The sequence below is a fragment of the Stegodyphus dumicola genome, chromosome 8 (assembly GCF_044657685.1).
Source record: "Stegodyphus dumicola isolate Sdum_Otavi_A_Nest chromosome 8, ASM4465768v1".
In the NCBI taxonomy this organism is placed as follows: Eukaryota; Metazoa; Arthropoda; class Arachnida; order Araneae; family Eresidae; genus Stegodyphus; species Stegodyphus dumicola.
Window position 1 is genome coordinate 84,857,591 of NC_140775.1, and position 23,626 is coordinate 84,881,216.

Genomic DNA, 23,626 nt, shown 5'->3' on the forward strand with positions numbered 1-23,626 from the left:
TTATGACTTCAGTTTATCTCTGTGTTACATTCATTTCATAAGCTTTTTAAAAACAAAGTCTGAAGTAAAAGTTAAAATAAATGATGATAAATTAGTTCCAAAGAAAATGCATAATTAAAAAGGTGTTAATAATCATTGCGTTTAATAATGTCGAAACTATTATCTTCTGTGCTTTTTTAAAGCTATTTCATTTTCGAATGTCGAAGCAAGCTTTCAGTCTTATTATATTATTCCATTGAGCTTTTAATATTATTAAACTAACAGACAACTCAATAAATTGACCAGCTTATTAAAATAAATGTATCTCTTACAATGGTAATCAGGAAAAAAGATTTGCTATTCTTTAAAATCTCCAGTATCTTTTAAAATAATCAACTGAAGTTCTTTAGGAGATTGTTCTGCCAATAATTTAATTGTGATCAACAAATTTATTTGTGTACTTATTTCTGAAACATGATCGACTAATTCCTTTTGCACAAGCTTTTCAAATTACTTTAAACTTAAATTTTGTATTTAAATTCAAACATTTTTTAAATTATAAAACTATAATGAAATATTATATGAATTTGTGTTTAAAAATTAATTTTAATGTTACTTCTTTTAGCAAAGAACATGTTATGATTAAGAATAAAGTTCATAACCTTTGAAGCAGCTTTTTAATGATGACCTGTAATTTAGGTACATTTTATTCAGCACTCAGAATTCTAAATTATTAATAATCAATAATTAAGAAAATACTCTTGATTCCAAAGATACTTCTTCTTCTCACTTGTACCTGAAATTTAAACAAAATAAGTCACAAGCTGTGAAAAAGACATGTGTAATATTGTTCACAAAAATTACATCACTATCATAATAAAATAGTCTTGGGAAGTTCATGATGCTTAATGGTAGAACATTTGCAACTGTAGTGGGAGTATATCCTGTCAAGTCATATCAACGCAAAAATCACCTGCAAACGAAAATATATGAAACTGGAAATCATAGTACTCTGATAAACTGAACTAGAAGCGCATTTTCACAATTTGTTCCAGAACTCAGAACATCGTGAATTTAATACAAACCTTGAAACGTATTCTTGAATCACAGTACAATGGAATTTTTTTGTCGATATAGCCTTTCATATAGAGAGAGCTAAAAATACACTTATCTTCTTCTTACTAATCCCTCTAGTCTGAATTAGGTCAAATCCATAAGTTCATTCGCCATCATGCCTTCCAACACGGAATTAAGTCTCTTCAATAGATCTTCACACACCAGAACAATTCAACTAAGTAGATGTTGCAGAGTGGCATTATAGTTTCTACACTTGATCTCAAGTTGGGAATGTTTTAGTACCACAGAAATATCTGAAAGTCCTTAAATGTCCTGAAATCAAACGAACCAGAGCCTTTTGGTCCTTTCTTGTCACCCTTGAAACCAATAGCTGTAGCAAGATCTGCACTACGATACCATAAGTGTGTCGGTAATTGTCTGCAAGAATTATTAATTAAAACCTTTCTTCTCGAGTATAGTTCAAGGTAGGCCAAAGGTTCAGCATCAACATGAGGGGTGGAAATACCTTTCTTTGCCAGTCTATCAGCATTATATTTTTAGTTTTAGATAAGATGATGTCTATTGTAGATGGAGGGAAGAAGAATGGGATGAGGTCTTTTATTTTTCAATAACTTTAATTCCTCTTAGGTCTCTAATACTTCTCCAATAATAATCCTCTCTAATACTTCTCCAATAATAATCCTCTCTAATACACTTGTTGGGTGTTAATAAACGTAAGGAAATATTCATGCATCCTTCATGGTGAGAAAACTGGTCCGAAAACTCGTATAAGTTTTCTGACTTTTAATTGAATATTTCATTGCTTATCTCCAGTTCGCCTTAAGCATTCGCCATGACGGTCTGTTAAGATGTAAGCAGACATTTATATATACTACTTGTTACCACTTCCTACACAAAAATTTCTTAATTACATGGGAGGTAGCTCAATGCTATTACCCGTGTCAAAAAAATAATGACTGCGAAATCATATCCAAGCATTTCATCAACTATGATGGAAAACTAAATATGTGTATTTTTATGCATTATATGGGATATAAAGATTCCGTGGATAGCTTTACATTCAGTACTTTTGCGCTTCTCGTAGTTGTTGAACTGAAGCCAGCCTCATTCGCCTCAGCCTAGTCCCTGAAATTATTGATAGAAAATTTCTTTCTATATTGGAAAAAATTTAGAATTTTAGAAAGGAAAGCTATGCATATAAATTTTATTTTTCATCAAGGCAGTTAAGAAAATCAATGCAGCCTACAAGTACCAAGGTTTATGCACAACAGTTAGCATTGGTTAGCGTACTAATGTGGCATTAGAGAAATGGAGCACTGCAATATGCAATATTATTCTGTGATAAATTCTAAGCGAGGCATAGTAAAGGTATACCAAAAAGAGATATATACTGATAGTGCGATTTTATCAGAATTAAAATTTTCGGATTGTACAATTATTTTCAGGTTGTCCAGAAAGTGTGAAAGACGAACCGGTTATGGAAGATCAGAAAGAGACAAATATTAGAAATATAAGAGCTCTCATAACTAAACAAAAGTCTCCTCTCTCATCACAAATAGATGTCAAGTGATCTTCAGAAAGGTGTTAAGCACTGAGAATAGTCAGTTGCGCTATGCATTTGAACAATTGACGGTTCTTTAGATTTAAGCAAGGAACTAAGCAGTCGAAAGGTCTTTTTGAAAATACATCGCACTGCTAAACTAAAGAATAGAATGAAACAATATTTTAGCCTTTTAATTGCTTTCAAAATGATTTTACCTCTAAAGCTATCATGATGATAATATGGTCAGCTTCTTTAAAGTACAGACGGACCATTTCAAGGCTAGACGACTTCTAATTATTCTACACAGCTTCTAACATAATAACATAGGAGTAGGAACTACAGTGGTAATTCAGTACGTCATTAATGCAGTCTGTATCCTTGGACGTATACCAAATGAAGTTTTCAACAAGAAATCAAAGGAAAGTATTTAATTCGTTTATTACAACACTTTAATAATACTAAAATAGAAATACGGTGGCGAAATATATACTGTCCATAAATGAAATATTGTACATAATTTATATACAGTTTATAAAATTGCTCGCATTTTACAGAATTTCATCTTTCGGATTGTTTTTTTCTTTTATCAATAAAACAAGCAGTTCCATATTGAAAGACCTCATTTCTGATGTGAACTCCTGGAGTATATTCACGATTCTCTGCCAGTGGGGTTTAGTTTGTATTGTGTCAAACTAAGAAAGCCTTAAAATGTGGAGCTAAGGAAAATAAGGCATGTGTTAGGACAAAAGAAATATAAATCTTGTACTGCCCAGCAATGTTGGTCAGAAAATCACATTTTCTATATTTTTTCAGCAAAAATTAATTAAAAAAACATGTTTCGTTGGCGAATTAAATTTTCTAGAGGGTTTGCAAAATGATAAAAATCTTTCAGTTCTAGTCAACGATCCCAATTCCAATCCGTCTTAACCTTCAGCTTTTAAGGAAATTATTCATGCTTGTTTTCATTTTTCATCAATGTCGCCAACAGATTGACTTTCTTCCTGTCGTTATTACCACGTAAGCACAAGTTTGCATAGGTCGAAAGGCACAGGTTTGCCTTTCGACATTTGCACGTCAGCAGTTGAAGAAGTATATTCAATATTTAAACCTTCGAAACTTTTCCTACAGATTAATGAACATTATTTTGATTCTTGTTGGCTTATCACCTTGAATAATCGTTATTCGGCGTGTTACTTGAAGACAAATTGCTTACGTATAAAGTACACAAATAGAGCATTGAGCAACATTGAGAAAATTCTTCACTAATATATGTATAACTAAACATGTTTTTTATGTAAGCTGTTTTTGAAACGTAAGCACAGAAAAATCATAATTTCTCTAATTTGTAATTTCTGATTTTCATACAAAATAAGTCAACCACAGAGAAAGGTCTCTCGGATTCTGCATTTGTTAACCTGGTAGAAATTAGGAAATTACATACAATGTTTAGCATATTTTAATTTCAATTTTTTTCGACTGAAAATATTCCAGATTTCTTCTTAAAACTTGTTTTATGTTTTTAATAATTTTATAACATTTCTTTTCCCTCCTCCGCATGCCTTCATGGTGTAACTGGATGCACACTCGACGCGTATTTGGATGGTCCAGTATTCGAATACCGGCGAGAGCACTGCACATTTTTCACGTCTCCAGCATCAGAAACCCTAATGACTCGACAAATTATTTTTTTATTATTCATTAGAGTATGTTTCTAATAAAATGCAAAGGAAGTTGTTGCAAGTAATCGAAGGCTTTCCTTCATTAATAAAATAACATGCCTATGTGATCAATCTTAGAAATTTTTCGGAAACGTTATCATTTGTTATTTTTTGTAATTCAGTAGCAACTATTTATCCTTATATAATCTTTCAATTAATTAAACAACTTTATTCTTAATTGTATTATATTATAGTTACTAAAAATTCAATGATTTTCCATACTTAATTTTTAGCTATCAGGATCAAAAATATATCGCAGAACTTCAGTAGCTCATTTTCCAATCATCTTCTACTGTGCTTCAAAGCTATCCTAACTTACGTACTTGTGACTATGTTTTGATTTATTATATTATTCAGCAATGTTTTGATTTATTATATTATTCAGCGTGACGTCAGCGATATATAAATTAATATTTTCAATATGAAATGTTTTAGTAGGAAGTTTTATCGATTGTAAGCTAACATTATATCAGAAAAGCGTTAAGTTCTTTTCTTGCAATATTTAAATCAGATTTTAAATGCATAAAAATTTTCCTATCATACTACCGGCGGAGCTAAAAAGACATATATGGGATATACTGGTTTACAGATAACATATAATATAAACCCGGTAATACCAAAGACAACATCCATAAATTACACTAAATCATGGCTAATAGAAGGTAATTACAAAATAGCTAGAAATAGAAGTAACCTGTATTATAATTAAGAAAAAATATTATTAGCAATTTAAATACGCAGAATAAGTTCATTTAATGACGGAAATTGAATCATTCAAAAAGGGTAAGCCAGTTTACTAGTTTCACAGTTCCTATCTATTTATTATTAATATTTAAAGGATTAGATTAAAAACGAATTTCTAAAATAGCTTCTTAGTGGAAAAAAGTACAAGGATCAGTTACCTTATCGCATGCACTCGCGGTCCTGTTCTTCGCACCTCATTAGATAAGGCAAAATGCAGACCTGAAAAAGTTTCATATTTAAAAGGATATAACAATATTAAAGCTTCATGTTTCGTAATAGATTAGTTTTGCTGAATTCACTATTTTGATAAATAAAAAGATGCTCTTTTCTAAATCAGAGTTTCTTAAACTGTGGGTAGCGAGACCTGTAGCAAGGGGTCGCCAAAAATTTTAGTAGTTTTGATATTTCTTTAACTTATTGTAATAATTTTACAATTACCAAATATTTTTACACAATGTATCTGAAAATAGATAAAGATAAGACCATACGGACAAAGAAAAAACGAAAACGTTCTTTTTATAATTTAAACGTTCGTTTTACTTGCTTTGCACGTGACGCAGTCATTTCGTCCGTTACTTATTTAAAATTTTCACATTGTTCTATGTGTTAAAATTAGAAGTTAAAGTTAATGGCATAAAACTGCAACAGTATATTACAGTACAAGTGAAACAACTGACAGTTTAACTCACTCGTGTGTTGGATTTGTGCAATGCTTATGGAGTCCCAAAACATTTTCGTAAATTTTATGGGCTCCAGGGGTCGCGACTGAAAAACGTTTAAGAAGCCCTGTCCTAAATAATATGACTGCCTATTATTAAACATAGAGTTTAGATTGTACTTTTCGCGACAGTATATTTTCAGCAAAGTGAGTTTTACAGGATATCCAGTCAGCGAAGTTACGGTGTATTCTTTCTCTTTGTATATGTTGTAGAAACATTAGGATTTTTGATGCTGAGAGATGTCAAAATGAGCATTGCTCTCACCGGGAATCAAACCACCGACCTCTCGAATACCCGCCGAGCGTGGTGAGCACTATACTACGAAGACATGTTAAGAAGGAGGGAGAAATACCGTATAATGTAAAGTAAATAAACAGTGTAGAAATTTCACAATTAAGATTATTAATTATCAAAGTCAGCATGCTGAGAAATTAGTTTTAAAAAATTAAAATAAACAGTACAAAGATAATTTTTTACTGTTTACTTTTGTATAGTATGATTTGTTGAGGGTCATGTCGAATCAGATTATATCTTGGTGATTGATTAAAAAATTTATTAATTTTAATAGCGTTCTTTATTAATATTATATAAACAATGTAATGGCCTTACATTTTTGCTTTAAATTGCATAAGTTTTTTTTTCACTTTCTCGCGATTTTTATAATCAACCAGATATAATTCAGAAACGTGGCTCGAAATTTTTTTGAAATTTTTGCTCTTTGGAAAAGATCAAAGAATTTTCGATTATTTGTTATGTATTATTTTACTGTGTTGTTTGCTTTGTTTCTATTTTGATTTCTCTTCTTCCTGATAAGTGGATAGTTACCAGTTTTATATTTAATTATTATCTCTTAATTATATAAAAATGTTTACAAACAATATAATCAAATATGTAAATAATAATGTAACGTAAAGAAAAAGAGAAATAAGTATAAACTCTTGTAAAAATTAAACGTACTGTAAGAAAGGATAAGTACTGTAAGAAAGGATAAATGCAGATGATTTGTTAGAAAATATCTATTTCCAAAAGCCACTAAGAGTACAGTGTAACTCTCAGGATTCAACGGGAATATAATATAAAAAAGTAAATAGGAAGAAATAGAACTATACTTTACCTTTGCTCTATCTATTTGTTGTTTTGTTTTCACTTCAAATCTCTTGAGCAAATCACTCTGCAATGAAAGAATGTATTATTATTATTATCTCTATTACACAACAATCACTATCATGTCAAACATACTCTAAATCAAATGAAATTTATATATACATGAGTACATACTTTTATATTCAGGTTCAAAAATTTCGTTTCAACTTTTGGAAATTTCTTTACGTCATTTCACTTTTATTGCAACATTTAGCGATATTTATGTAAATGTACAGAAATCTAAAATGTGTACATGCACAATGTTTTTACACATTTTTAGAACGATTTCAATAAGGAGTTTAGAAAAAGCAAATATTTTTTTGAATAAAAATTTCTGGCAACAGCTTATTCTTTTAAATGAGAAATATTGTCTGCTACCTTTTAAATTCATTCTTCTGTAAAAATGTCACATGTAAACAAGCTGGGATTGAATGGTATGTTTTCAGGCTTTCCGAAGAAGATACTCCTATTATCCATAACACAAAAACGTTTTGAAATTAATGATTTTAAAATTTACGAGTTCGAAATAAGCAAGACTATTAATCAGAAAGGGAAAAACCGTCAGTCATTACTTCTACATGGCAAGACTCCAAACGAATACCTAAAAATTATATGTACTGTTTGTAATATTTCTGAACTTAAATCTCTGCTAACAAGAGAAAATCCGCCGACGCAGAAATCAACTGCGAGTCTGTGAGCATCTGTAATAACAATAACAAAAATAGTAAACCAAGATTTACAGTTTAAAAAGCCGAAAAACATAATGTTCACCCGCTTTTGCCGAGGTGTATGGCTCAACGCAGAACAATTTATACAATTCTGTATGAACACTATTTAGCAGGAAAAAAATAATAGATAACATACTGACATTTGATTAAAGATGGGTTTATCTAAATGACGACTGCAATAAAAAAATGTTTTACTAGGTATTATCGAAAACGAAGGTAAAAAACTTCTGTCTAAACTACTTTCTGTATACCATTACGTCTCCTGATTATTATAATTATTAATATTATTGTAGCTTATTTTTTAAATTAAGGTCTGAAAAATGGAGTTATTGAAACTTTTCAAATTATTATGCTTGTTGCGAGACCGATGGAGTGTTCCCATTGGATACAAAACACGTCATCCGCTTTGACTGACTGGTTTGTTATATCAAAGCAACTCAGACACAATCAGCCTCTATGGATGAAATACTGTCAAGCGACATATCTGCAAGGAGACTTTACTGTGTCGCTGAGCAACTTTGTTTCCTCGTGTAGACTACCTTTTTCAGAAACTTCTGGATGATTCCTTGCATTTCCTATTTTATAGAATAACTGTATTTACACCTGAATGATTTCTTTCAATCAAGATTTTAAATTCTGAATGAAATATTTTGAAAATAAAGTAAAGATACTTACCTCGTATTGTTTCATACCTTCAACGACTTGTTTGAAACAAGGGTACTAAAAATTAAATTAAGTATGAAAATAAAATTAATATTTAAGAATTAATTTAATCATTCTTTAAAGTATTTTTATTTTTACTTTACCATCAATAAATATACTATAACAAAGAATTAAAACAAAACATTCAACATATATTTTTAAATAAACAAATGCTTTTCAAAAGATTTTTTTCATTCTCATTTAATCATCGAATATATGTTCAAGTATAATCATTACAGCGAAACTATTCTATTACTACATTCTTCCCACGCATGATTCCATCTCACACTTATTTTCTTCCCTGTGCATGATGAAGCTTAAATGAGATTATTTTTAATTACAGGGTGTCAATTGAAAAATATATCTTATATTTAAGAGCACCTAATTTAATTCATATTTCATTTGCAGTGGTCCTCCGAGTCCTGTATTTTTCTATTATATTTGAGGTATATAATTCAGTTTAGTAAGGAAGGGCCCAAAATATTTTGCTGAAAGCAGGTATTGAGCACTGTCATATTGTTTGCTTCGTCTCTGACTATTAATTTTTGAAAACTTAATTTGTTGTAACATTTCCGTTTCAGATGAAGTGTTTTTGCAGATTACTCCTGTTCTCATCATATTTTTTGGCCAAAATTATCAAGCATGAAACCCTGAAAACTTACATGTGTTTTAAAATTTTTAAAATTATCTTGTGTATCTTGAGAAAGTTAGTTTGCGGTTTGCCTTGTCAAGGCGACGATTGTCGGATTCTTATTATCATGTATAAACAACAACATGTTCTTAAACAACTTACATAGACGCCGAGACATTCCAATAAAATATCTGGAAGCTTATTCCATTATAATGCGAGAATGAAAGTCACTATTGGATATAGATGGGGCGAAATATCATGTAACAGATTCCAATACGAAGGTACTGGAGGAGATCTGTTAATGACAGAATTGCATCTACAGCTTACGACCACCAATATGTACAACTCTTTTCAGTCTAAATTAAAGCAAACTGTGTTTACGAAAAATACGCACACCTTAGAAGAGTTGAAAATAAACATTACTGCCTCCGTCCAGAATGTAGATAAGGAATATCACTAGAAGAATGACGAAACATGAATACAATTGCATTGGTTTAGAGAAATACTACTTCTAGCACATACTGTAAACAAGGTACTTCTTACATAAACCAAAATGTACACTTTCTGTTGCTCTGAAAGGCTTACATTTACAACTGAACACTTCATGTTCTAACCATGATTATGTTCTGGGACAGAGCTTGATATACTGGACAGAACTTAATTTTGACTACTCCGCTTGTTAATATATTTTTAGATTTTGATGCTTAACACAATGTTTAAATACATAATTTTTATTTCCATCACTTATTATATTGACCTTTCGACCATTTTCTCAGCTTTTCTATCATTAAAACTAACCAAACGGGTCCTTCAACTGGAGAATGAAAATACTTAAAGTCTCTCATATTCACTGATAAAATTTACTTAACAATTTCAGTTCTAAATTTTAGAACCAAAAGTGCTTACACAGTTTATCACGTTAAATATTACCTTTGCTCAATTTTCTTTTACTTTATTTCCAATTTGTCTCAAAAATGCTTAAATTTAATATAATTAAAGATGATCAAATTTATTAAAGCAAATACTTTAGAATATGCAGTAAAATGCTATGAAAGAAGCAAGAATTGTGCCAGTTTTTCTTTGGAAATGCACTGAGTCTTTGCATTGCGTTCCTTTCCAATTTTCTTCAAATCAAGGTCAAGTTTGACCTACTTATTATAACTGTTAGCTATGGCTAATTTATAACTGTTAACTGTGGCTAATTTGAATTCTGATGTTCAATATCTTAAAACTTTTTTCCCCTCCTCCTTGCATTTGACAGGGAAAACGCATGTTTCGTAGTTTTCGCTGTTCTTTTCTACGCGTGTCATATTTTAATAAAATAAATACTTTTACAATTCTAAAACACTTTGAAAGTTTTATTTTTTAACTACGTTTTAAATAAACCTCTCGAAAATTTGTAAAGGATATTTTTCAATGAATACTTGTAAAACTTACATTTAACTAAATTGTCAAATAAGAATATTATTCAAATGTTGAAATCGGAACAAAAAATAAGATATCGAATTTTTGGAAAGAGTAAAACATTTTTCACTTTTTTTTATAAGATTCTTTTATTTATTTATTTAGCTAAAAGGCCGCAAATATACTTCAAAATTTAATTTTGCGATTACGCAAATGATTACTCACTATAAACGGAAAATTCAATCTGATTTAAATGTAACTTACAGATTCATGAAATAACAAAACTTTTAATTTAAATTAAAAGGACATTAAAGTTTATTGCTTTAATATTTTAATTATATGTTAATCGTAACTACGTATTTTTAAAGTCACAGGTGTTTCGTAAAAGTCTAAAAGTTTATTTGATTGTTGGAAATAATTCAGAAACGATGTTTTCTAATATCGAGATATTTAGAATTTTACAGCTTATTTATAAATGTTAATAAAATGTTCGACATTCTGTGAATTTGAATGCACGCAAATTTGTTATACAGTTGATACTTATGAGATTAAATAAACGAAATATCATTTTCAAAAACTTACACCATTTTCATAATTATTTAAATTGTTCAAATAATTGAATTTTGCTTATGATTCTATTAAAAACTATAAATGAAATATTCTGAAGTTAAAATAATTTCGAGATATGTTGAAGTACTAAGTTTAAATAAAATACTATTGTAAAAAGTCAGATTTTGTTAAAAGTTTGTTTCTTACTAATTGTCAGATTATATTAACATAAAGTTGTGATTTTCTTTTGAATTGTTATGTGGAAATATTTTGAATTATTTTCATAAAAATAAAAGATATGCAGAGTAGTCATTGCATCTTAGCCGCCCCTCTTTTTTTTTTCAGATGCACCTTCCAGACAACTGTTCACACTTGTTCGTAATCTGAGTTGTGATAAAATTTGAAGATTAGACTACACAATAGACAGGAAATGTAAAAGAAGAAAAGAGAAACCCTACAGTTTGCCTCACCGCTTCATCTCTATCATGTGAACACAGCGCTTTTCCAATATCATGCATAGAACTGCTTGCAGGCTCTAAAGAACTGCAGTCCGCCATTGTCCCACGAGAATGATCTTGAAACTGAAAAAATTAATTGATGCATCTGACATAGATCATAAACATAAAAATTAATTTAATTTGAATTTGATATTTAATAACAAAAAGCACATATTATCTCTACGCATTTCTTTAAGTACTATCAAAGTGTCCAGTAGAATTTCGGCACTCTTCCCAAAAGTTGCCTAATTACTTTGAGAAATTTCTACTTTTTAGATATACCTAAACGTATGTTGTGATTACCAGTATAAATACTGATATAGAAGTGGGACAAATGAGTTTCATGTTTGTTTCTTGTTTACTTGTAAGGTAAAACAATCTGCGTAAGAGGAAGGATGCTTTTGTGAAAGCCTTTTCAAAAAGAAAACTAATTCATGTTCATTCATTCAACAACTCATGTTCAAACTACCAGCATCTTAGTAGTTTTCATTCATTACTTTTACCAACATTATACGAATTCCAAAATCTTTAATTAATCTAGGATTCAAAGTATCTGTTGATTTTTCCCCTATTTTACAGTTTTCTTAGTTATTATTATTATTATTGGAACGTGATAAAGGAAGAGTATACAAAGCATTTCAACAGAATTCTAATGACATACACTAATTATTTTTATATTTTAATATTACTAACAACTCAACGACACTGAAAACTTAATTCTGATAGTTTGCATAAATTTCAATTACTTTAATCACTATTATAAAAGTCACATATGGCTAAAATTTTTCAGTTGTTTTTAATATAGGGGAGGAAATTATGCAGGTGAGAACAAAATAAGTGATTTTATTACAATTTATGTTTTTCCTAAACTAGTTATTGATTTTCTTAATTTGGAGTTCTTCAGAATGAGCATAACTTTCCCTTTAAATGAAAGTAAAATTTATGTATATAATTATTTTACTCTAATTTATCGAATTTACCCGGTTGTACGATTATATGCTGAGCATGCACATAGATTGGCATTTTTACTTTTATATAAAAGTTGAATTATTAATTTATTATCAGGGTGCTCTGAATAGAAATCTATACAATACAAAAATTAATTTATTTCGAATCCTAGTTTAGAGGCTTTTTTAGCATGTCTAATTATGGAACATTACAAGAGATGGATAGAATGAGAAATTATAGACCACCATCAGCATCATAAGTTAGAAACGAAAAAATGTTAATAATGTTAATAAAAAGTAACTAAAATAAAATTTTCCTTTGTTGACCTAAGTAGAAATTGACTTTTTATATTGCTTGTTTATTTTGAATTTTCATACAGCTGTAATTATTGAAATATATAAATAAGTTTCTCTTGAGTCCTTTATGAAAGCTTGTTTCTAGTTAGATAACGAGCCCACCAGCGGCCGAGCGGTAACGTCGCTGAACACTGGTAGTTCGGTCAGAGGTTCGAATCCCGCGAACGGGCTGGCTGCATGGGCGTTTTCGTGGTTTTCCCCATGTGTAACGTGTATACGAGCCAGTTTCCCTTAGAAAGTCCTCCCCGAAGGCATCCCTCCCTTAAGGCAGATAGCCCTCGAGTGCTTTGCCATAATCTAATAAAACCAAAAAAATAAAACCAAACTAGTTAGATAACATTTAAAAAATAATTAAATAAACAATTAAATTAAAGGAGGAAAATAAATTCAAATCATTATTGCTTCTCTTTCAGTTTCAATAAATTTATTATTGTTTACTGTAGTTTCAGATTTACCTATAGATAATTTTCTAAGTTGATGGTTTATGTCGATTATTAGAATTGCAGGGAAATATTTATTTACATAATATGAAAATAAATGTATACATTTTTCATAAAATTTTATTGAAAATTGTTTGAATACGAATACGTTTTATTATACGTTTGCTTAAGTTTTGTTTGAATGATAATGATACTTTTTTTTAAATTGCTTGTTCATGAATGCGATACAAATAAATTCTAATAAGTTCGAAAATGATTTATTTTCTGTCAGTTATGAATTTTTATAAATAATATAACCAAAAACACTTTGTGGAGTGTTTCACTATGTATTTAAAGAGAAAATGTAAGAAAAAAGGCTTATTTATGCTGCTAGAAGTAATCTTCCAGATTTATTATCTTTATTTAGGGTGTAGTATGGGATTCCGAAAAAAATTTCAAGAATTTCAAGTAAAATATTGATGTTGAACGGAATATTACTTCTGCATAGGTAAATAACTTTAGTGACCTAACATTTGCATAAATTAAGTTTTCTTAATAGCATCTAATCTAACTTAAAATTTCACATTCTTTTTGGTAAATATACGTGTCGTGCAATCATTAGTTTTGCATGCAATGGAAATAGGTAAAAAATTTTCAGTTACTGGAGAGGGACAATATAAATGAGATTGCCCTGACACAGTTTCAGAGGGAAAAGAATTATAAAACTAAATTTTCAAATACTGAAGATGAAATTCGCAACATCTAAGAATTTTAATAAAATTCTGATTAGCGTAAATCCTATAAAATCAATCATTATATCATAACTAGAATGATTACAATATAGTATACTAAAAATGTTTATGGAAAATTCATGCTTAAAGTACTGTTTATTTCCTAGAAATGCTCTACATAGTTATTTTTTACAAAGGAAGAAAATTAAAATGTAAAAAAGCAGCTAAAAGCTATTATTTATTTATTTAGTTATTATTCTTAAATTAAGTTTAAAGTAATAAATTGTTTTTCAAGAATGCAATAAAACTTATGAGTTCAATTCTGCTGGTTTGAGTTGATGACGTTTTGCTATAACAAATGTTAATTTTTGGTTTAAATGTAATTATTTAAAAAGTTTTTCGAGAGAATGATGCGAGATCACGCATTGGGATAATACGACAATTCTTTACATTCTCCTTTAGTCAAAATTCTGCTAAGAAGGTTCACAATATTAGTCGACCAAGTCCGGATAGGATGAACTATCATCTGTCAAATTTTAATTCTGCAGCTACTGTAGAAGCTTTTTTATACGTTCGAAACCAAAAAACAGGAGAAATTAATTTTACCTCTTCGGGATTCAAGTAACTGATCTTCCATTAACTTGCGATCCGTACTTGCGTTAACACGTCATAAGGTACTTGTATTAACACGTCATACGGTACCTGTGTTAACACAAATTCCGTATGTTGTAACACAAATACCGTGTATGTGGCGTGTATTAGCTGGTAACCACCAATACGTTGTTGATAATCTATTGGAGCCTTTTGGTGATGAAACATATTTTCATAGTCAGCAGATTAATGAGGTTTTTTAATTTCTGGCTAGTTCTGTTTAAAAAACGCATTCAAAAATTCATCATATTGTTATTCTTTTATACATGTACTATCTATTAAATTAATGCATATGTTTTCTAATAAATTTACTAAATAAAAAGATGAGAGACTTTTCTCGAACCGAATCCTATTTCTTATTTTAGGAAAAATTTATTTTTACTACTGTTCACATTACATTTCTATCGCGTATTTTCCTGATGTACAGTTTTGTCAAATCGTATCAAATTACATATTTATTTATACGTAAGATATATGAAATTACATACTTTATTTTGAATGTAACCATCTTTAAGTAATTTGATTTATTTGTGGTCTTTTTTCAAGAACGATTTTAAAACTTTATGCTTGAAAATTACACTTTATTACTTATCGCATAAACCTTTCACACTTACCGATGTAGGGGATATAGACCAACACTGCTCGTATTCACCCAGCATGTCTAATTTAAAAAATATTTGTATTAGTTCAGAAATTCAATATTTGAATGATTAAATATATCTGTGTAACACACAAATTGTTTCAGTTGCAAAACGAAAACAAATTTTAGATTCAAAAGAATTTAAAAATACTCTTAGGCAAGAATAATTAGACAGAGAAATTCTAATAAGTAAATAACCTTAAAGACATCAAACTAATTTCCGGGGACAAAATTTCCTCTACTACCAGAAATGTTATTCCTAGGACAACAATTTTTCATATGAATGAACGAATAATTTGTATACTTTTAAGGTTGCTCTAGGTTTTAAGTTGCCGGAGTGAATATTTGTGAGATTTGTTTTGAAACCGCCTACCAGCGGCTGAGCATTTCGGTCCGTAGTTCGAATTCCTACGAACGGGCTGGCTGCATGGACGTTTTCGTTTAATGCGCATACGAGCCATTTTCCCATAGAAAGTCCTCTACGAAGGCAGCCTCGCCTTTGGCAAGTAGCCCTGGAATGCTTTGTCATATTCAAATAAACCAAACCAAGCCTTCTGAAACGTTACAGTTTTAAATTTAAAAGCCTAACTTACTACCGATTGGGATTGAAGCATACACAGTACAGTACATGTAACTTTCCTCAACAATTTCATTATTCTTGATAGAACTGAATTTTATGCAAGTTACTTCTGTATATATGAGCTCTATGATTCTTCTTTTGCTTGCAATTAATGTGCAGGAAAGAAAACCTGTTCACAGCTTTTGTAACATTTATTATTTTTACGCCTCATAGAGTGCATTTGCAATTACACGTTTTTGAATTCTTTGTTTGCTGTAATAAGTTGAAAGAAGGCTTTTAAATATTGATTATGTCTTATCTAAACAAGCGCAAAAGCTAATCAAATGAATCCAATTAGCATATAGAGTTCTGCAATAATATAATTTTGTTTTTAGCCCAAAGGAGAGGTAGCCCAGAAGGGCTATTAGTCTCAAAACGGCATTTTGTGGCGTTTCACTATAAATCACTTTTTAAATTGTTGCCATCAACTATTATCGCCCTGTATTATATTTAAAGAAATTAAGTAATGAAAAATATGCATGAATGTGTGTAAATTTTTCGCACTGTGAAAACACGACAGTACCTAGAGCTATCAAATTTTGAATAACGTAATCCTCCACTCGAACATGGGCACCTGGACGTCCGAATTTTGAATTTCGAATTTGATTTATTATCTATTTCATAGTTTGTAAAACTTTAACGAAATTTTGATTTACAAATTCAACGATTTCAAAGCGAGAATGGCAACACTGAACGGAAAAATTATTTTTATCTCCAGCGCATGAGACTATCCATCAGAAATTCTAAAGATAGGCTATTTTTAAATATTTTTAGTCCAAAAAAATTAGCCTAAATGCTCTCTCGTGTATGTAAATGAGAAAAACGCCCCTTCGAGCGTAATATTTATTTTTAGGTTGTATATAAATGGAACTATTTTCCGAAACACATTCTTCGATATTATTTTCGTTCGAAATAAAGAACTTCAGTATTTATATCAGTAAGGCCTTGTATAGAGCTTACGTATGTTTTATGAAGTTCTTGTGTTACGCTGAGCATTTATGTTGTTCAGCTCTTACTTTAACGTTTTTCAAATCTCCTTCGCTTTCAGTAAAACATGTCTCAAGGAAGAGAAAAAAATACATACATGAGAACAAATTAATTTACTATTATTATTGTACGATAAACTTTCCTTTTAAATTTTTCACCAATTGCTTCTGTAATGTAAAATATCGCTTTTTTAATGATCTTGTAATTTTCTTTTCAGCTTCTGTTACCATTACTTTCAATGTGTTTACTAAAAATATGTTTGTTTTGAATTACTAAATTTCACATAATGGAAGTAAAATATGTTGGTTATATAGTTTATAGCATAATTTTAAAATTTTTTCAATCATTATTTTTGACTCATTTTTTATTTTTTATTTCCCTTCTGTTGTAGGCTGATGTATTTTTGTTCTCTTAACTTTTGCTCCTTCACTGATTGGCTATTCTGGTTTTCCTATCATTTCTTTCGCACAATGCATTAGCACTTTAATTTGCTTTTCTCATTTTTATGTTTCACCGTTTGTTATAAGCCTATATCCTTTTTTATTTTTAATTATTGATATGTCTGTAACCATTTATACAAAATACTTAAACAGTGCGTCTGGTTGCTTTAAGTTCCCCCCCCCCGCTCGTTTTAATTTTTTTTAATTCTAACTAATCTTGAGAGTTCGTATTTGATATTTTGTGGAATTAGGTTTAAAAAAATAAGTCGTAGAAGAAATTGAAAAAAAAAATTATTTTTCTGCAATATTAACTGTAGTTACAATCGAACGAAGAGCGAACACAGAATATACATGTACAGTATGCATATTTGGAGTTATTACGTATACATAACTCACGCATAGTATACACTGGTACAATATCTAGCACCCAATGTGATTTTATTACCCAAATGATATTTAGTACCAATTATTGTGATTCCACTTATAGGAATTATTTAAAAATTAAAACATAAATATTCCATAGCATTAAAAATTTTTAAGTATGTTTTAGTTTTTTATTTATTAGCCCGAATGTGCTTTAGCCCAAAAGGACTATTAGTCTCAAAATGGTATTTTGCGTCGAATCACTTTAAATGTCAGAATCACTTTTCAAATTTTTGCCACCAAATATTATCGCCCTATATTATATTTAAAGAAACTAAATAATGAAGAATCTTCATGAATGTATGTATGTTTCTTGCAATTTGAAAAAAACAACGGTACCTAGAGTCATCAAATTTTGAATAATCCTTCTCCCGAACACGAGCCCCGGAAGCATATTTCACAAGTGCACATCTGTATAGCTACTGAGGAAATGGCTTCTAGGATGAACCAATGGACTCTCAGTAATATTTCTATATGTCAAATGATCTTTGGCGCGCTTTGAGCAAGATGGTTGAAAATATTTTGCCACGCAATTTCCTGTACAATATAATTAAAGCATAGTCAATTTCTTCCGAAAATTTTCATTGTAAAGTTATCAATTGCAAAGATTTTGCTACCTGGTTGAAAGAATTCGAAAGAAATACAAACACGTGTTAAATATTCCGCAAAACGTCGACTGATCAATCTCAGTTTCTGTTTTCAAGGAACTACATTTGTCAACATTCTTTATATCGTGAAGTAAAGGTACTTAAATTTACAAGTTCTATAACAGTTATGCAACATTTTGTATTTAAGGGTGATTGACTGCAAAATGATAACTTTAATTATTATTTAAAATTTGTTTCAGCTACTACATTCATTTCAGATGAAAAAACATATATCTCTATACATTTGGAATAAAAATGTCTTACAATTTTTAAATACAATTACATAAATTTATTGAGAGTAATTTAAAAACTCTCAATAAAATTATGAAATTGCATATTATATTTCGCCTCACAACTATATTTAACATGATATGGAAACTGGCCACAATAATAAGTAACATGATTAGCCTAGATGAACACGGTGCGCTAATCAAGTTGCTTTTTTTTTTAGTAGTACTTATACACTAAGGTAAGACTCCTTAACTTAGTGTATAAGTACTTATACAAGTGTAACTTAGTTACACTAAAGTACTTATATACTAAGTTAAGACTCCTTTGTAGAGCTAAACGACTTATCGCTGTATATAGGTTAGCAAACTGAAACTTACTGCGGATGTAAAAGACCCTTTTATTAAGAACTCAAATAAGTTGAGCAGAAAATACTGATAGTGCTTGCAAAAACCATCCAGCATTTATGGCGTGAAATTAAAAAGTAGAATTTTAAATTAAAAATAAATCTTAATTAGTCAAATGCTACACAGAGTTAATTAAACGCAAGTTGGTTCTAATCTGCATCGGCGTGACAGCATAATCTGTAAGAATAAAGCAATGCCGTAGACAGGAATGCTATCGTAGAATATCAACTAGTAACTAGCCTTCAGAAGGCGGAACGCGCTCTGACTAAAACAATATCAGACCCTCACTCAAATATACGCGAGCTAAAATCTGCATTCTGTTAGGAAAACGGTGTGGGAGAAGGGACAGTAAAGATTCGCAACTTAAAATAATTGTTTACAAATTAAAATGCCAAACGATAAAATAAAAATGTAAAAGAATAAATGTATCTTTAGAAGGAGTGATATCTCAACTCTTGTTAATGCTAATCTAAACTGGTTATTTTGTTGTTTCCATATCAAAATGTCAGAGTCATTTTCATTTGCTAAGAAGACAATGTAAAAAGCAAATTGCTTTCAGATAGAATAACATTATAACATTTAATTTTGTTACACATTACATAAATCTTCTACTGAAATGTTAGAGTTGATTTGAACAATATATATTGATGCTAATTCAGAAGTCAAACAACAAAAATCAGCGTTATATTTTCAAACGCGTTTCAGCGTTATATATTGATGCATCGTTATCAAGAACACAAATGAATGAGTGGTACAATCGCTTTAATTGTGGGCGTAAAAACGTTGAAGGTGAACCAAAGTTAGGGTGCCCTTCAACGTCTAAGAATGAGAATAATGAGGAAAATGTTTTTTGGTAAAAGCTGACAGACGTGCAGCCCAGCAACTTTCAGAAATGCTTGGGATAAGCAACGAAAGCTGTAGGTTAATTTTATTTGAAACTGTGAAAAAGTTTGTGTTCGATTTGTGCCTCGGACTTTGACAGAACAGCAAAAAGCAGACTGAAAAGCTTGCTGTGAAGATCTGCTAACTACTGCGAGACAGGGCAACAGTTTCTTAAAAGTGTATCATAGCGGAAGACGAGTACTGTTGTCTACGATACGACCCAGAAACAAAAAGACAAAGTTCACAATGGAAGAAGCCGTCTTCTCCCCTAAAAAAGGCACTGGTATCGAAATCAAAGGTTAAGGTGATTCTGATTACACAGGACATATTCACCAAGAATTTGTCCCTGGAAAATCAGCCAATCAGTATTTTTCAAGGCGGTGTTTTTTCGACTAACAGTTAAGAAGGAACTTTGTGATTTTCAACAGCAGTTCTTTTACGCTGTAATGCTAGGCCCCATACAGCATTATCTGTATAACATTATCTTGCTAGGCATTCAACTGCAGTGATCAATCACCCACCATATTGTTCTGAATTATCGCCAGCTGATTTTTTCCTTTTTTCAAAGCTTAAGAGGGTCATTTAAAGAATATATATATATATATATATCGTATTATTTGGATGCTTCAAAAATAGGAGAAATTGACATTTATACAGACGGGTCAGGTCTGGGAGACGCCATTGCTTTCGCATATGTTATATATTATTATGGAACAGAGATTGAGAATAATAAATGTAAACTCTCAGTTTATCAAGCGGAAGCTTGATATTCACTGAAATACTTTTTATTCACTGAAAAACTTTTTATTCACTGAAATGTATTAAAAAGGCTCTTAAAGGGAAATATGATATACATATTTATTCTGACAGTCTGACAGTTCTTCAAGCTCTCTCACGACCTGATCAAGACAACCCTTTAATAGTAGATATTAGAGAATTATATTATATAAAGACCTGAGAGAAGATCAAAATATTGTATTTAATTGGGTGAAGGCTCACGTTGGACATTTTGGAAATGAGAGGGCGGACGCACTGGCCAAGGATGCAATTTCCGATGTTAATACTCGTGATATTGATGTACAGGGATCAACAAGGATAGCTATGACTATTATGAAAAATTATATTTATGATAAATGGAGGGAGGCGTGGGAAAGGTCTGATCGAAATAAAGGTTATATGAAATTTGTTAAACTTAAAAAAAGTTTATGTTGTTCAGACATTGACGTTAACCAAATCATTACAGCTCATGGCCGTTTTCCTTTCTATTTTAAAAGGTTTAAATTACAAGACTCTGACCTCTGTGATATCTGTAAAGAACAGGGCACTGCAGAGCAATTATGTGGAAACATGTAAATATTTTACTGATATCAGAAACGAGTTTGAGAAAAAAGATGTTTTTAATATATATGATATTTTAAATGATTTTAATAGAATGGTTTTAATGAAAACATTTGCCAGGAAAATGATGGAGAGGATTAATCATAATAAGCTTGCAGTAGGGATTTTAATCTGAATTTTGTTTTTTAGTTATGTTCTTTATGTCTGTTGAAGGTGTTGCTTCTGGCGCAGCCGGCAAAAAGGCCATAGGGCGACGTAAAGGTCTGCGAGGAGGGTCGGGCTGAGTCCCTTATATCGCATCATATATATATTTGACTATATATTTTGGGAACAGTTAGTTCCAGTGCTTACAAACAGTGTTTTGACGACCGAAAGAAGCTTGGAAAAATTCTATGACTCCTCTGGCGATTATTTTGAAAGAGATAAATGTTTTTGAAAGAGATAAATTTATTTCAAGGTTAGTAATATTTTTCTTATTTATAGGAAACTGTCTGGTTAATTATTTATAGGAAACTGTCTTGAAACTAATGGGCACATCTTGTATATTATAGTGATGCAAAGATGATCCCGACTGTATTTTACACTGTATGAAACTAAGTCACAACAACGAGCAACAATCTGGATATATATTACAGTGATAAAATGTGGTTAGTGTAATGTGTTGGTGGCTGCCAACTATATTTGACGTAATTTGAAAGGCAGCCACGACAACAACGAAGTAATATTTAAAACATACTCACCACAGTCGCAAATTTGAAACATAAAGCAATCATAAAATTCTCTGTCAGATTCATCCTGGCATAGGTTAGGAGGTACCATTAAAATAATGCAAGCAACCAGAAGCAGAAAAATTAAATTAATTTTTCTAGCCATAGTTCTTAGTCACGTAAATGTCTGAATGCTATGATGAATCTTGCTGAAGCTTTTATAACTTCTTTCTTTTGTAAAACACATGTTTACGTGGTTAGGTATAGAAATTTCACAGTTTATTTAATAAGATAACATCAGTTATTCGTGCGAGATAATGAGTGATGATATCCTCGTAACATCCGCAACCGCAAACATTCCTTATAATATTTATTGTTCAGGAACAGATTCATATAGTTTGTTTATGGTAATTTTCGTATTTTCCGGAGGAATTTCATTTCCTCGTTAATGTATGTTTTGCCACTGCCTGTATTCTTATATTGCATTTAATTGGATGTTGGCGTGAGCTACTGTTTGCGCAATTTGCATACAAAAAGCCTTTGCAGAAAGGAAATTATTAATGATATCATTACTATCTTGGAAATTGATTCAAAGAACAGATGTTATCAAGGTTTGTTACACTGTAAAAAATATCGCTTAATAGATTATTCCTTTTATTTTATTAGTTTATCTTCGTTTTATATTTATATCATTTATTATCTTCGTTTTATATTTATATCATTTATTATCTTTGCTTTATATTTATATCAGAAACAAAATTCATTGATTAGAAATTTTAAAATGCATTTTTATACATATTACAATGACGTATAAATTCTACGATATGTAATAAAAATACGATACATAATAAGTGTGGAGATGTAACTTCATATTAGCCGGAACGGCTTCTCAAATTCACTTTTCGACGTCGTAGTTCGAAATGGATAACTTCATTCTTAAGGATTAGTCACTTATCAAAATTCTTCCTTGCGCAAACGATCAGAGAAATAAATGCACAGCTACATCTTGAATAATTAGGTATTTTCTTTATTAAGTAATACATTGTATAAATATGTGATGAAATAACATCACAGTAATGTTTTCTAGCATTTGGCTTTGCTATGTTGAGAACAATTTTTATATTCAATATTTAGGTTATTATTATTATTTTTTATTAACCAGTTATTTTATGTTTTGGACCTGTTGCCCGGATGGGGAAGTGGTTAGTGATTCCGACTACTTTACCGAGAGTGCTCCCGGAGAAGACAGGGATGTAAACGTTCGCTTCCTTCATAAGAAGTAACAATGGCTGCCTATTAGGTGCCTCCATAATAAAATGACAACCGCTTCTGGTCTCAGTAATGGCCAAAGCCTAAAATGGCTAGTGCCTGCCGTTAAAAAAAAGGTATTTTGGATCTTTACTGCCGTTTCTTGCTTCAGTTCCCTGGCAGAATGTAAATTGAGGTAGGAAGAGATGGTACTATTTAAAGAAAAAGGTTAGTTTAATTCAGAACGTGTTCTGCCCCTCGAGACCACGTTACTAGGTTGCTACTAGATCAGATAAGATTTATAATCTTCTGCTTTGCATTATAATTGCTGAGCCGCTTAGATTTGTGAACCAACTTCGAGTTAAATTGAATTTTGTAATCTTTGACTACTAACTTATTTTAAATCTGAATTTACTGTTTTAACTTATCTTGCCACAAGTGGTTGGCTGAATTGTAAACACGGGTAGGGTATTTTATGTTCAAGTTCTGATTTAATAAAAAAAAGAGTTTTAAAACCTTCT

General features: G+C 30.6%; 1 protein-coding gene and 1 long non-coding RNA gene across 2 annotated transcripts in view; one reads left to right on the plus strand and one right to left on the minus strand.

Annotated features, from left to right (window-relative positions):
- The window catches only part of LOC118191994 (uncharacterized), a 75,094-nt gene extending 63,520 nt beyond the window's left edge, over positions 1–11,574 (plus strand). The window contains exon 7 of the long non-coding RNA XR_015042617.1: positions 11,283–11,574. This is a non-coding gene — a long non-coding RNA (uncharacterized LOC118191994). The remainder of the gene's footprint in view (positions 1–11,282) is intronic.
- LOC118191995 (uncharacterized) lies at positions 638–22,051 on the minus strand. The gene is made up of 7 exons (XM_035362870.2): positions 21,891–22,051; positions 15,154–15,200; positions 11,408–11,518; positions 8,327–8,371; positions 6,895–6,951; positions 5,220–5,280; positions 638–775 (listed from the first exon to the last, which is right to left on the minus strand). Exons 1-6 carry the CDS (start codon positions 22,021–22,023, stop codon positions 5,221–5,223), a joined length of 453 nt encoding a protein of 150 aa, XP_035218761.1. The 5' UTR covers positions 22,024–22,051; the 3' UTR covers positions 638–775; position 5,220.
- Between the last annotated feature and the right edge of the window lie 1,575 nt (positions 22,052–23,626).

Excerpts from the sequence above, each read along its gene's own strand:
- LOC118191995 (XM_035362870.2), bottom strand. The coding sequence starts at position 22,023 with ATGGCTAGAAAAATTAATTTAATTTTTCTGCTTCTGGTTGCTTGCATT. Across the intron at positions 15,201-21,890 it reads GTTTCAAATTTGCGACTGTG|ACATGCTGGGTGAATACGAG; the intron begins GTGAGTATGTTT and ends TTTTTAAATTAG. Across the intron at positions 6,952-8,326 it reads AAGGTATGAAACAATACGAG|AGTGATTTGCTCAAGAGATT; the intron begins GTAAGTATCTTT and ends CTTTCATTGCAG.